This window comes from Pelobates fuscus, chromosome 12 (genome assembly GCF_036172605.1).
Source record: "Pelobates fuscus isolate aPelFus1 chromosome 12, aPelFus1.pri, whole genome shotgun sequence".
Taxonomy (NCBI): Eukaryota; Metazoa; Chordata; class Amphibia; order Anura; family Pelobatidae; genus Pelobates; species Pelobates fuscus.
Genome location: NC_086328.1, coordinates 83,567,858 through 83,581,573, shown reverse-complemented (window position 1 = coordinate 83,581,573; position 13,716 = coordinate 83,567,858). Strand labels below are relative to the sequence as shown.

At 40.6% G+C, this 13,716-nt stretch overlaps 1 protein-coding gene across 1 annotated transcript in view; it reads left to right on the top strand.

Moving 5' to 3' along the window:
- The window catches only part of LOC134579420 (heterogeneous nuclear ribonucleoprotein U-like protein 2), a 36,676-nt gene that overhangs the window by 11,248 nt on the left and 11,712 nt on the right, over positions 1-13,716 (top strand). Inside the window, exons 2-10 of the mRNA XM_063438706.1 lie at positions 1,823-1,933; positions 2,762-2,834; positions 4,270-4,340; positions 6,454-6,593; positions 7,841-7,931; positions 8,121-8,233; positions 11,486-11,749; positions 11,976-12,098; positions 12,198-12,326. Coding sequence (XP_063294776.1) covers positions 1,823-1,933; positions 2,762-2,834; positions 4,270-4,340; positions 6,454-6,593; positions 7,841-7,931; positions 8,121-8,233; positions 11,486-11,749; positions 11,976-12,098; positions 12,198-12,326 — 1,115 coding nt within the window. The remainder of the gene's footprint in view (positions 1-1,822; positions 1,934-2,761; positions 2,835-4,269; positions 4,341-6,453; positions 6,594-7,840; positions 7,932-8,120; positions 8,234-11,485; positions 11,750-11,975; positions 12,099-12,197; positions 12,327-13,716) is intronic.

The following is a 13,716-nucleotide window of genomic DNA, read 5'->3' as shown; positions in this document are numbered from 1 at the left end:
ATTAGATTTTCTTCTTTTATACCCTTTCTTGCCAGCCACGCTGTGGAGTACTTGGACGCGTGTGATGGAGCATTGTCCTGCATGAAAATCATGTTTTTCTTGAAGGATGCAGTCTTCTTCCTGTACCACTGCTTGAAGAAGGTGTCTTCCAGAAACTGGCAGTAGGACTGGGAGTTGAGCTTGACTCCATCCTCAACCCGAAAAGGCCCCACAAGCTCATCTTTGATGATACCAGCCCAAACCAGTACTCCACCTCCACCTTGCTGGCGTCTGAGTCGGACTGGAGCTCTCTGCCCTTTACCAATCCATCCATCTGGCCCATCAAGACTCACTCTCATTTCATCAGTCCATAAAACCTTAGAAAAATCAGTCTTGAGATATTTCTTGGCCCAGTCTTGACGTTTCAGCTTGTGTGTCTTGTTCAGTGGTGGTCGTCTTTCAGCCTTTCTTACCTTGGCCATGTCTCTGAGTATTGCACACCTTGTGCTTTTGGGCACTCCAGTGATGTTGCAGCTCTGAAATATGGCCAAACTGGTGGCAAGTGACATCTTGGCAGCTGCACGCTTGACTTTTCTCAGTTCATGGGCAGTTATTTTGCGCCTTGGTTTCTCCACACGCTTCTTGCGACCCTGTTGACTATTTTGAATGAAACGCTTGATTGTTCGATGATCACGCTTCAGAAGCTTTGCAATTTTAAGAGTGCTGCATCCCTCTGCAAGATATCTCACTATTTTTGACTTTTCTGAGCCTGTCAAGTCCTTCTTTTGACCCATTTTGCCAAAGGAAAGGAAGTTGCCTAATAATTATGCACACCTGATATAGGGTGTTGATGTCATTAGACCACACCCCTTCTCATTACAGAGATGCACATCACCTAATATGCTTAATTGGTAGTAGGCTTTCGAGCCTATACAGCTTGGAGTAAGACAACATGCATAAAGAGGATGATGTGGTCAAAATACTAATTTGCCTAATAATTCTGCACTCCCTGTATATTGACTAATACAGACATACAGTCACAATGTGTATTTATCTGGCTGTGTATATTTCTGAGTGTTTCTGGCATTGTCTACCTGTGTATGTGCCTGTGAGTGTGTGTCCGACTTGCATGTGTATGTTTGTGTCTGGGACCGTATGTATGTGTGGTAGCTGCTTGTGGTGTTTTGTGTATAACGGGGGCTGCTTGTGGCATTTGTGCACTTTGTTTATGCTAAATCTATGTTTTATGATTTTGTGTGTATGATGATTGTCTTGAGATGTGACTTTGGAGCAGGGATTCCCAACCCAGTCCTCAAGTACCCCTAACCAGTCCAGGATTTAGGGATTACCCTCCTGTGTCTAAAGTGTTTTTTTTTTTTTCTTAAAACACAACTGGGTAATCCCTAAATCCTGGATTGTTAGGGGGTACTTGAGGACTGGGTTGGGAACCCCTGCTTTGTACAAACGACCATTGTATATCAGATCTCTGGCAGGTGACTTAGTAGCACAGTCAGGTAACAGTAATGATTCATCCAATGCCTTGTCTTGGGCAGAGTCCCAAATAAGTCGCCAAGGTATGGGGGTGTAGGTAGAGACGGCAGCAACTTGGTGCCCAATGACCAAACCTTCACAGGTCAACGCAGAGTCCCGATACATTCCCCATGATGCACCCCTTATGGTGATCACACAATCATTTAGGAGTGAGTGACATACATGTTTTGTGTACTGTAGGCATATATTGCATTTGAATTGACAGACACTACAGGCCTGAGATGAACACGTTTGTAACACAGGAATGAAACCAAACTTAATAAGATACTCACGTCTAAATGTCCCTCTAAAGAACTGAAGGATTTGCTGTCTGAGAAGGACATGGATGAGTCAGAAGAAGCAGCAACTGTGGATTCCTTGATTAGAGAAGCTAAGAAAGTTGGAGAAGGAGGATCTAATGCTGGTAAGTATTTATGAATTAATTGAAGAAAAATGCTATCCTCTTATAATGGTAAGCAAAAACAGAACATATTTAGCACATTCAGTCTAAATAAGGATGTTTGACCATTATGAAACATAGTTGATATAATTAAAGGATTATTTACTAAGGTGAATTAACTCAAATTTCTTTAATGAGACACTGTTTTTGGTTAAATTAATGGCATGTCCACTCTCCTCCCATCACACACTGAGAAGAATAGCTTACCTGTGTTCCAGTGCTGAGGCCAAATTCTCTAGGCAGCCAGATTCTCCTATAGTGATGTCACCCCCCCCCCCCCCTCTCATACACACCAGGGATGACAAGTTGAGTGGGAAGGGGGGAGGGCATGCGGCCATTGTTCATCCGTTGCCATCATGCAATGCGTAATGACAACAGACACCTTATATGCACACAAGTGACATTAGCTATACTGGAACTCTCACTTTGGCCTGGCTAATGTTAGAGTTAAGAGGGGAATTAAACATCCAACATAAAAGTGTTTTAACTCCAAGCATCATGTCCACTAAACATACTGCAGTATGAAAATCCATTAGTAGTTAAAGTGGACCTCCAAAAGAATTGCAGTGATTCACCATTTGTTTTCTCACAGCATGAAGAAAATAGATTTTCGTAACTTTAGATCCAGTCTGTTATTGATGTCTGGTAATCTCATATGTATTTTTTATGCATAGTGTGTAGTCTCATGGTGCATTAAATTGGGTATATAAGTTCTGTCTGTCTTCATATGTGTATGGTTTATCTCTTGACATGTCCATTCAGTTATTTTTTTTTTTTTAAATCAATGCAAAGGGGTCAAGAGACTACAAGAGGAGGAACAAGGTCAGACCTATCATGAATTTAATGAAGAGGCATGTTTCAGTCGGTGAGAGTTTATATCTATCTCTTTCTACTCTAGTTTGTTTAATGGGATACACCACACACCCAAACAACTTTAGCTTAATGAAGTGATTTTGGTATGTGTAGATCATGCCCCCGCAGTCTCACTGCTCAGTTTTACTCACATTTACAAGTGAAATCACTTTATTTATGCAGCCCAAGCCACACCTCCATCTGGCTGTGACTCTCACAGCCTCCATTATAAAAAAAAATATATTTTCAAACGTAGTTTACAACATTGTGTTTTTGCTTCAGAAGATCTTATCTCCTTGTCTGTTAATGGAACTTTAATCACAGAAATGAAGCTGCTTTAGGCGATTGCCTAGGAAATAACAGAGCAGGTAACATGAAACTCTAAATTAAAGGAACACTATAGTCACCTAAACAACTTTAGCTTAATGAAGCAGTTTTTGTGATTTCCCTGCTCAGCTCCCTTGCGCGCACAGCAGTAATGCTGGAGCCGGAATATGACGTCACTTCGGCTCTGATTCTACGATGTTGATACACTATGTCAAAGGGTTTCACGGGAAAGATGAATTGGGAACCCCTGCCTTAAACAATTGTATCTTTCACTGTAAATTGAACTTTAATCACATACAGGAGGCTCTTGCAGGGTCTAGCAAGCTACTAACATAGCAGGCGATAAGTAAATCTAAGTTAAACAGAACTTGCAATAAAGAAAGCCTAAATAGGGCTCTCTTTACAGGAAGTGTTTAGGAAGGCCGTGCAAGTCACATGCAGGGAGGTTTGACTAGGGTTCATAAACAAAGGGATTTAACTCCTAAATGGCAGAGGATTGAGCAGTGAGGCTGCAGGGGCATGTTCTATACACCAAAACTGCTTCATTAAGCTAAAGTTGTTTTGGTGACTATAGTGTCCCTTTAACAATAAAGGAAGCTTATAAAAACCTAAAAATTTTAGACAACCTTTTATGTTGTTTGAGTCACAGATGGGGAGGTGTTTCTCTGGCTATGTAAACAAAATCTCCTCCATGACTGAGCATTGAGCAGTGACACTGCAGGGGCAGTCCTGTCTTTAAACAGCCAGAATGAATTGTAAGTGTGTTTTGGGTTGCCAGTGCAAGTTCGGATTTTTCACAGCAAAAAAAAAAAAAAACCTTTTTTTTTTTTTTTTTTTGAAGATTTTTATTGCGTTCTAGTTTGATTGTTTTTCATTTGTTTGTTTTTCAAAATGTTTCAGGCATTTAGTACTTCTCAATTCGGTCATAGCAAAGAACTAGTTTTATATATTGCAGTTAATAGCATTATGAAACCATAATTCTTTTACGATGTCTCCTGATGTGAATGTGGGATGTTTGCAATATTGAAAGTATTTTTTATGTGTCTTATTATGCATCAATGCTTGTAAGTCCAGGCTGACTTATTGAGCGGTTTATTTTATTTCTTTTATCTTTTCTTTAGAAGTAACTCTCCTCTTCCTGCAGAAGATCCACTTGACAATGTTGAAGAGTGTGCGGTCTGTTTAGATATATGTAAGCTATTTTCTTTACACCCCACCTCACTTTACAACCATGGTATAATTCTATTAAAGAAACCCTCAAGCACCATAACTACTACAGCCTACTTTTGTGGTTGTGTTGCCAGCCATGTCCTCCACCAAAGTACAATTTGACAACTTACCTGGGGGGTCTACCTCTTTAGCTCTGGGCTTAGGTCAGTGCAGGACTCGCCACCTTCAGAGGAATTGGTGGCGGGTGTCTGGCATACCCCAGTTAAGTTGTCAAATTGTTCTTAAAAGGTTTAACTAATTGCTGTCTGAGAGTTTCATGGCACTCCTGACACCACAACCAATACAGCTGGCTCTTTTAACTGTTCTTTTAGCTGGGAAAAGCTTTTTTTTTTTTTTTAAATTCTTTATTTTCTGTGTGCATGGAATAACAGAACATCTTACATTGCCACAACAGCATTAGTAAGTAAAGCAAGAACATAGTAGGTCACATTTGTGGCTTTGAGAAAACGGCACATTTTTAAAATTATTATACAAAAAGCAAGGTTGTTACGCTATCGCAGTGTAATTTAACTCGGCTTACAAGCTTGAGGGTGCTGTGATAGCTGGCATTTAAGTTAGATCAGATAAGGTCAATGTCAAACAATACATTCAGGCACAATAGCTTTAATACAAGATGCCTATAGGTAATGTGGTGACCTGCAATATTTTAAGTAGGCAAGAAGGTAGCTAGGTCATATATTGCTAGGTAAACAGGCTGAAACATAAGTCTGGACTTAGGACCTGAGAGGCTACAGGAGCATATATATATATATATATATATATATACAGACTAGCATATGATAAACAAGCTTGATGTATTGTGGAGAATACTGACATTCTGTCTAGGCATATACACATACGTTACTAGTACAGGCTAACTAAAGGTCCAGGCTTAGTTCCTGAGAGGGTGCATAGGTAAGATAAAAACTGTGCTAGCTATCAAGGTTATCAACTATTGATGATTGTTCGCTTATGATACCACCCTGGCTGGATGAGAGTTCTTGGATTGGTTTGCCTTTCAGGGCTTTGCGACTTGGCGGGCCCGTGTAGCCGGGAACAAGTGGGTGCTTGTGCAGGGGTCTGGGCAGCGCCCCCCCGGGAGTGTTGCTGCGTTGCTCATTGGTGTCTTTTGGGTAGTTTCTCCAGTTGCCCATGGGGACCACTTCTGTACGTCCCGAGGTGAGCGCCTGTTAGGACGGGTGTTTGGGCACCGTGTGGCGCAGGCGGCCGCTGGACGAGACCGTCGGTTTCGACGCCGGTGATCAACCGGCACGTGTGGGTTGTAGGTGTGGACAGCTTTGCCATGGGAGTCCCTTGGTGTGTCGCGAGGTCGGTAGATGCTAGTGGTGGAGGGTCGGGTGCAGAGTGGGCCGGTTTCACTGCCCTCGTGGCTCTGGCCATGCCTCTTCTGCTGCTCGCCTGTGGCCAGGTTCGAGGAGTGGGCTGGTATATAGTCGCTTGTGGAGTTTCGGTGTCTGGTGCGGGGAGCCGGTGTTCTTCCAGCCCCCTGGGCCCTTGTCCAAAGACCCAGTTTGTGGTTGTGCTCCCCGTGAGGGCGCATTTTCCCCTTTCGACCCCAGCGAGCATGTCATCCGCCATTTTGGATGTTGTGTTCGGGCCTACGAGCAGGATGGTGGTGCCTGGTGGGCCCTGGGTGTGTAGCCAATGGGTGGGGACCGGGGTCACCCCCCGGTCCATGGGGGGGGGGGAACAGGGCCGGGATCGCTCGGGTCTCGATCTCCGTCTTGGTACCTTGAGGCAGGATAGTGGGGCAGCGGCCGTCTGCCCCTCTCACCGCCGGCGTAGGCCCCAACTTGTTTGTCGCGGGCCTCACCTCCTGGGGACTGTAGCTCCCGGAGCCAGCCTCTCCCAGAATCCGGTATCTTCATCGGTCTGGAGACCATTGCAGCCGGTCATCAGGTAGGTTGTTTTTCATTTTTGTAGGCTTATTTGCGGGTTATCCGTGGTTTTTTTGCAGGAGCTGCGCTCGTGTGCGACCGTCCAGCTCTGCGGTCCGGCCCCGCCCCCGTAGGAAAATCTTTTAAGATTATGTGTGCAGGAAAATAATTCTGATCCAGGTTTCTTTCTTCTGCCAGCTTCCTCTGATCTGCATTTTCGGATGGATAAAGATCGTTATGGAGGGCATCCACTCTTCTTTACCAAATTCCCCTCATTGTGGTCTGGGTCTAGAACCAGTCATGGAGTGACAGCAGGGAAGGTTTACTTTGAAATAAAGGTGAGCATCATCGTATACTGTTTTCCCTACACTTAATAAATAGCTATTAATCTCTGAAGACAATAATACCAAATTCTAACATTGTTACACATTGAAATTCTATTTTACTCCATGTATTTTATTTTGACATGTAACTATCAAAAACAAATTTAAATCCTAAACCTATAATGTACTCTCAAAATCAGGGGGGGGGGGGAACATCTGATCTGACTCTAGTGTAGGTACATGTGGTTTTAGAACCCTATAAAGAGTTGCCTTTGTAAAGGGATACCTCTTCAGCATTTGAGCTTTGTGTGAACTACTTGATAGGTGGTTGGGAGCTTTTCAGCATGATGTAGAACATTTTTATTTATTTTTTTGATTTGCAAAACGTTGTGTGCTGTTTTCCACAAATGAGAAATTTAAAGCTTTATTTTCTTAGTCCAATGTTTTGTATCTTTGTAGACATCATCTGTTTATATGTTTATTGACCAGGATTTCTTTGGGCTTGCGACAACTGCTTTTTAAATATCGTGTTACTGACCTCTATAGGGTGTTTAACTCCTTTTATTAACTTTCATTTATGGGAGTGTTTCTAGAAGCTGTATAACACCTGGATATTTTTTTTTCTTAAAGGAACATACTAATGTTGGGAATACAAATGTATTCGTAACAGAAGAGTGCTATACTAACTGTACAGATATTTTGCTTTGTCTTGTATCCATTAAGCAAAGGGATCCTTAAGCACTGCAGCTACTGCTATTCCGTTGGCATAGACCATTATTAGAGATGCTTTCAGCCAATAAAATGTTTTTACGTAAGGAAGAACTGGGGGACTAGTGTGCTTGTGAGCTGCACTGCACCAGTCAATGTATGAGAAGCAATCGACGTCTTCATGTAGGTTGTGATGATGCCAAACATTGGTCCTGCAAAGATTGAAGAACTGCTCCAGGAAGCCCCACTTGTGCCTGTCTGACTGACAGCCATTAGATGTGGTTTTAGAACACAATGTAACCCCTACTTTTTTTCAGAAAATGCAGTCTTTGCATTGATAAGGCTTCGGGGTCAGTCTCTCTGCACCAGAACCACTGCTTTAAGCTGTAGTTGTTCTGGTGTTTAGAATGTCCCTTTAAAGATCAGCTTATAAAACATATGTATTGTACTGTATTTTCTTTGAATTTTACTCATACTTGCTAATTCTGATCTCTCTCTCCACTTACTATGTGATTAGATATGGGTGCTCAATAAATTCATGTTTCTTCCACTAGAGAACTCTGAATCTGCCCTTAAAAGAAGGCTGTACAGAGGTACCCTTGCTACGCGTTGGATGGTCCATTGGCTACTCTAGACCTCAATTCGGTAATGCTATGGATTAGGATTACTTTTTAAAAGTTACTGTGCAGCTTCCTACTGCCCTGGCTGTTCTACTTTGCATGAGCTGGATGTGATTTTGTTTATTTCTTTCAATTCAGTCTGTCCTGGCCAATACAAATTTGATCCAGTTCCAACTTTTTTTTTTTTTCTCTTCTATTTGTTTTCTTGCATTAGGAGAGGATGGCCTGTCCTTTGTTTATGACAGCCGAGGCCTTAAGGTTACTAAAGCACATTTCGAAGACTATGGAGAAAGCTTTGGAGAGAATGATGTGATTGGCTGCTATGCTGTAAGTTTTCTATCCATGTGTCTACTTCTTAAAGTATTAAAGGATCACTACAAATTCCCCAGTACCCTTAAATATATAGGTAAATAGATTTAGAATCTCTATGTATAGGTTTATTCTCCAATGTCATTGCATTGAGACACATGGCAAATAACACTTTCACTGGTCTTACTAATATAAAGACCCCTAACTCACTAGAGAAAAAGGAAGCTTCAAACGTTAAAACTAGTGTTTCAAGAGAGATGTATTATTATAAGAAAACGACTTGCATATAGAATATATAAAAACCCCATAAATATAGCTGCCATCACATATGTTCTTACCCTCTTCCTTGTGGAACTCTGCGGATGACTCTGCAGAAACATCAGACTAGAATTAACACTAAGCAGATGAAGGGTACACGACTATAGAAAGATAATTTTGCAGGCACATTCTGATTGAGAAGACGAAAGACAACAAATACAGGGTGCGCTGGATAAAATAAACGAAAGTGGAAACACGGAAAGGAAAGTCTCTATAGGTACAGTGTGGACCTTGAGTAACTGTTCTTCTGTTCTCGCTTTGGAATCGCAGTAGTTGGATATGAAACACAAAAGCAGAGAAGGGGGGGGACCAATAGTGCAAAACCGTATTGATGAGAGGATCACGAACAACACAGACGTAGAGAAATGCCAACTTACAATTTTTAGAGCTAAGCCCAGCTCTAGGTAAAACAGCTTACAGTGGTATTTGATACTCCCCACATGTAGGATATAACTGGACAATTGGAGTCTCCACACGATACTTTAAAACTTCTGAGACAGACGTCAGCATATAAAATATATAAAGGGAAAAACCCAATGGTGCAATAACTTTGGTAGTACTGCAACAACAGACAACACAGAGGTCCTAAGAGTGCCAACTTACAATCTAAAGAGCTATAACCAGCTCTAAGTAAAACAGCATACAGTGGTATTTGAACTCCCCACGTGTAGGATATTCCTCTAGTGATGCTTGTAGTGCCGGTCTTATGAAAAATAAAATCACAAGAAAGGGCCCATAGTGTTTTCCATATGTAAAAATGACAAAGCAATAAAAAGAAACGTACTTACAGTGTTCAGAGCAGCCACACTGCTCTATGAACCAAGCGTAGGTGGAATAATCCCCACCAGGGATTCCTTTTGCAGTACTGGATCTTAATCAACACGTGATTAAGCCAGGATTATTATCTTTACACTTGAAAAAGCCTACTGTTTGGCGAAACGCGTTGTGTATTTTTACTTTGTTTTATATTAAAGTATTTTGTTACTACCTTTTACTTTGGGTTAGTTCATTTACTTTATATGCTGCTGTTTTATCCTGGCTGATTTTTTATCATCATTTTTAACAAGATCCAGTACTGCAAAAGGAATCCCTGGTGGGGATTATTCCACCTACGCTTGGTTCATAGAGCAGTGTGGCTGCATTGAACACTGTAAGTACGTTTCTTTTTATTTCTTTGTCATTTTTACATATGGAAAACACTATGGGCCCTTTCTTGTGAATTTATTTTTCATAAGACCGGCACTACAAGCATCACTAGAGGAATATCCTACACGTGGGGAGTTCAAATACCACTGTATGCTGTTTTACTTAGAGCTGGTTATAGCTCTTTAGATTGTAAGTTGGCACTCTTAGGACCTCTGTGTTGTCTGTTGTTGCAGTACTACCAAAGTTATTGCACCATTGGGTTTTTCCCTTTATATATTTTATATGCTGACGTCTGTCTCAGAAGTTTTAAAGTATTGTGTGGAGACTCCAATTGCCCAGTTATATCCTACATGTGGGGAGTATCAAATACCACTGTAAGCTGTTTTACCTAGAGCTGGGCTTAGCTCTAAAAATTGTAAGTTGGCATTTCTCTACGTCTGTGTTGTTCGTGATCCTCTCATCAATACGGTTTTGCACTATTGGTCCCCCCCTTCTCTGCTTTTGTGTTTCATATCCAACTACTGCGATTCCAAAGCGAGAACAGAAGAACAGTTACTCAAGGTCCACACTGTACCTATAGAGACTTTCCTTTCCGTGTTTCCACTTTCGTTTATTTTATCCAGCGCACCCTGTATTTGTTGTCTTTTGTTTTCTCCATTTTCTGAAGGGTTTGAGGGTTGCCCTTCCTCTCAGGTGTGCAGCTTTATTCCCCCTTGTGATCAGTACTATAGCGCTGTTCCCTTCCCACCTTTTCTCACTACATTCTGATTGAGTATCATATTGAAAGCAAGTGCTTGTAACTTTGCTTGAGTGCAAGAGACTGAGACTGTGTAAAAGAGAAGAGATCTGAGGGTGAAAAGTGTGCACTTTGGGAAAGAGAGTATACTAGGAATTAATGGTCCATAGGGTTGTCAAGCAGCAGATATTTAAAAATAAAATAAAAAAGCAGCTAGAGTACGGGAGCTAAATGTTGATTTTATTTACAGATTAAGTGACCAGTAACAAGGAAAAAAGAAGGAACAGAAAAAATAAATCTAAATATTCTATATTTTCAATAAATATGTATGTGTTAATACAATGTTAAACAAAAATCTGCAAGCCATAAGACTTGCTTTTCCCACAAAATTCACAAATCTGCAGTGATGTTACTACCGCAAAGGATTCTGGGTGGGCATATGCAATTTAGTTCAACAAAGAATCAAATTTTTGCCTTATTCCATTTTAAAAATGGATTCATATGAGTCTGTGTTTGCTGTATCATTTATTTTTTCCTCTGATCTGCTTCCTCTATTAATTACATTTTCTCGCTTGATCTGTGAAACAAATAGCGGTAAAATGTAGTGTACTGCAAAATATGTACATAATCCTTATATACATTTTTACACCCTATGTGGTTTGTCCAAATGTCTACATTGTTTTAGCATTTCAGGAAAAATGAATCCGCCAAAACCAAACTTTCCTGTTGGCAAACATTTGCACACACCTGCATTATGGAATCCGTAATCCTTTTGCTTCTGCAATCCATTTTGCAGCAAAAGCCGTTTGACCTGTCTCCTAAAATAAACAGATATGTGATCTAAAGCAAATGCAGTTTCTGAAAGCTTTTCACTTGTTGACTAAATAGAGAATTAAGCTCAATCAACATTATATCCAAACTTTACTTGAACTGCTGTTTTGGTCATATTCAAGATTAAGAAAGTAAACCTGACCTTTGTTTAAATTCAGTTAGAGCACTCTTTGTGGCAGCAGGCATTTTAATGTTTAGTGTGAGTTTGTCACTTAATAATTTGTATTTTATTTTCTCAGGACCTGGAGGGGGATTCTGTTAAGTTATCATTTTCGAAAAATGGTGTAGACCTTGGCCAGGCCTTTCTTCTAAAAATGAAATCTCTTGGAGGGCAGGCACTTTTTCCACATATACTATGCAAAGGCTGTGCCTTCCAAGCCAACTTTGGACAGAGAGAGAAACCTTGGCATGAGCCATGTGATGGGTTTAACTTTCTGCAAGCATGTCAAGCTAAAAATCTGATAAGAGCACAGCTGGCACCTAAATCTACAGAGGAATGTGAGGTATGACGCAAAGTGGGTGTTTATAAAGGTACTCTCCCTATTAATTGTTGGTGGTGGGTGTTTTCTTTCTTTTCTTTTTTTCTCCTTACCACAACTGCGTTATGCACCCTGATATAACATTTACTGGTGTGAAAGAAAAATGAGTACCCGCTTCTCTAAAAGTGATATGTCCTCTTTAATGGGACATGATTTTTAAGCTCAATTATGTCTCTCATATTCCTACCAGGTACTGCTGATGGTTGGGCTTCCTGGGGCAGGGAAGACCACATGGGTTCAGAAACACATAGAAAAGAATCCTGATAAGCATTATGTGCACCTGTGTATAGACAGACTGCTGCCACAGTTGAAGGTATGAAACCTAGAATATCGGATAGTAAAGCATAAAGTAATATATATATATATATATATATATATATATATATATATAATCTCACTTGTCTCTATGTAGACCATTGGACCTAATACCCTGGAGAAGAACTCGAAAACTAGAAACGATCTTATCAAGATGGCCACACAGTGTCTGATCCGTCTGGTGCCAATTGCATCACGCAGAGAAGGAAATTACATAATTGATCAGGTGAGGCTATCTCTGTCCCTTGTTTTTTCCTATTTCATGTCATATATTTTTTTTATTTTTTTTGTAGTGCATAGATATAACACAATCAGGCAAGAGGTACCCCAAAGGCAGTCCTCTAGCTTTTCCCACACGAAACAAGCGGGGCACAAGATTAACATGCACAATTTTATATTTTAAACAGGTTTAAGCATACTTAAAATTATGGTCTAAGAGTATAAGCAGTTGTAGCATTGTAGTTTCGGCTGTACAAATACACTTGTACTATATACATGTTTGGTCAGAGCTTTAGTTAAGTTAGTTTCTCACATTTAATACAGGTCTATACTACGCTTTTGGGACACGGATCTCACTTTGTATATATGCATTCAAAATGCCAAAACGCTAAGTCAGCAGGCTTATTTATTAATGTTTAGTTTACCCTCAGAAAAGAGAAAGGCTGACAAAAGGGATTACAAAGGTCCTCCCAATCATCAGTCTCAATACCCCTGAATAGATTTGTTCATAGTATTGGCTAGGAATTGCCAGTGTGGAACATACATACAAAAAATATGAAAAATAATAAATTTTTATTAGTCCCTTCTGGGGAAGAAAAAACACGACAAAATATAAAATAAAGCAGTGTATATACAGTATCAACAGTGTATATACAGACAGAGTAGGGATCCTCTATCGAAAGCTGACCTCACAATATACCTTGTTATCAAAAAATAAATAAATTGCAACCAAGTTTCAGACGCTAAGAGTAGCTATTAAAATGTATCTAGGGACAGACAGTGGTGTCACCCTAATAGAGTTGCAAAGTAGCAGAATCGCTAGAGGGGGGAGGGAACAAAAGCCTCCCCTCACAAGGTATACTAAAGCGATAGAGTATAGTAATTAAACGATGTATGATTATGAACGGCACCCTAAGGCTAGCCCCAAATAATAGAACTGATCGACATAGATTCCCCCTTAGTAAATGACAGACAGTAGACCCCTAATATTGATAGCCCACTGGCTGTACATAGAGGGTAGAGGTTCCTAATATTAATAGCCCACTGGCTGTACATAGAGGGTAGAGCTTGGCATCCCATGTGAGAGCCTGTAAAGAAATCGTTGGCTCCTAATATTCCGTCGCTTAGATGTGTAGCTCGAAATGCAACAAACAGACCTAAATCCTAATATAGAGTCCTAGTCTTAAGAATAAAGCGATGGAAAAACCCCCCATCAGATAGCCCAACAAGTTACTAAAAAACTGCTTTATTTTATATTTTGTTGTGTGTAACGGAATGCAGTGTAACAGCATACGATATCCGTTGGTACATCTAGGAAATCCACAGTCAGAGTAGAAAGCAAGGCAATATTCCCAATCCTCCCAATAACCGGACGAAACACAGTTTGGGAGTCAACT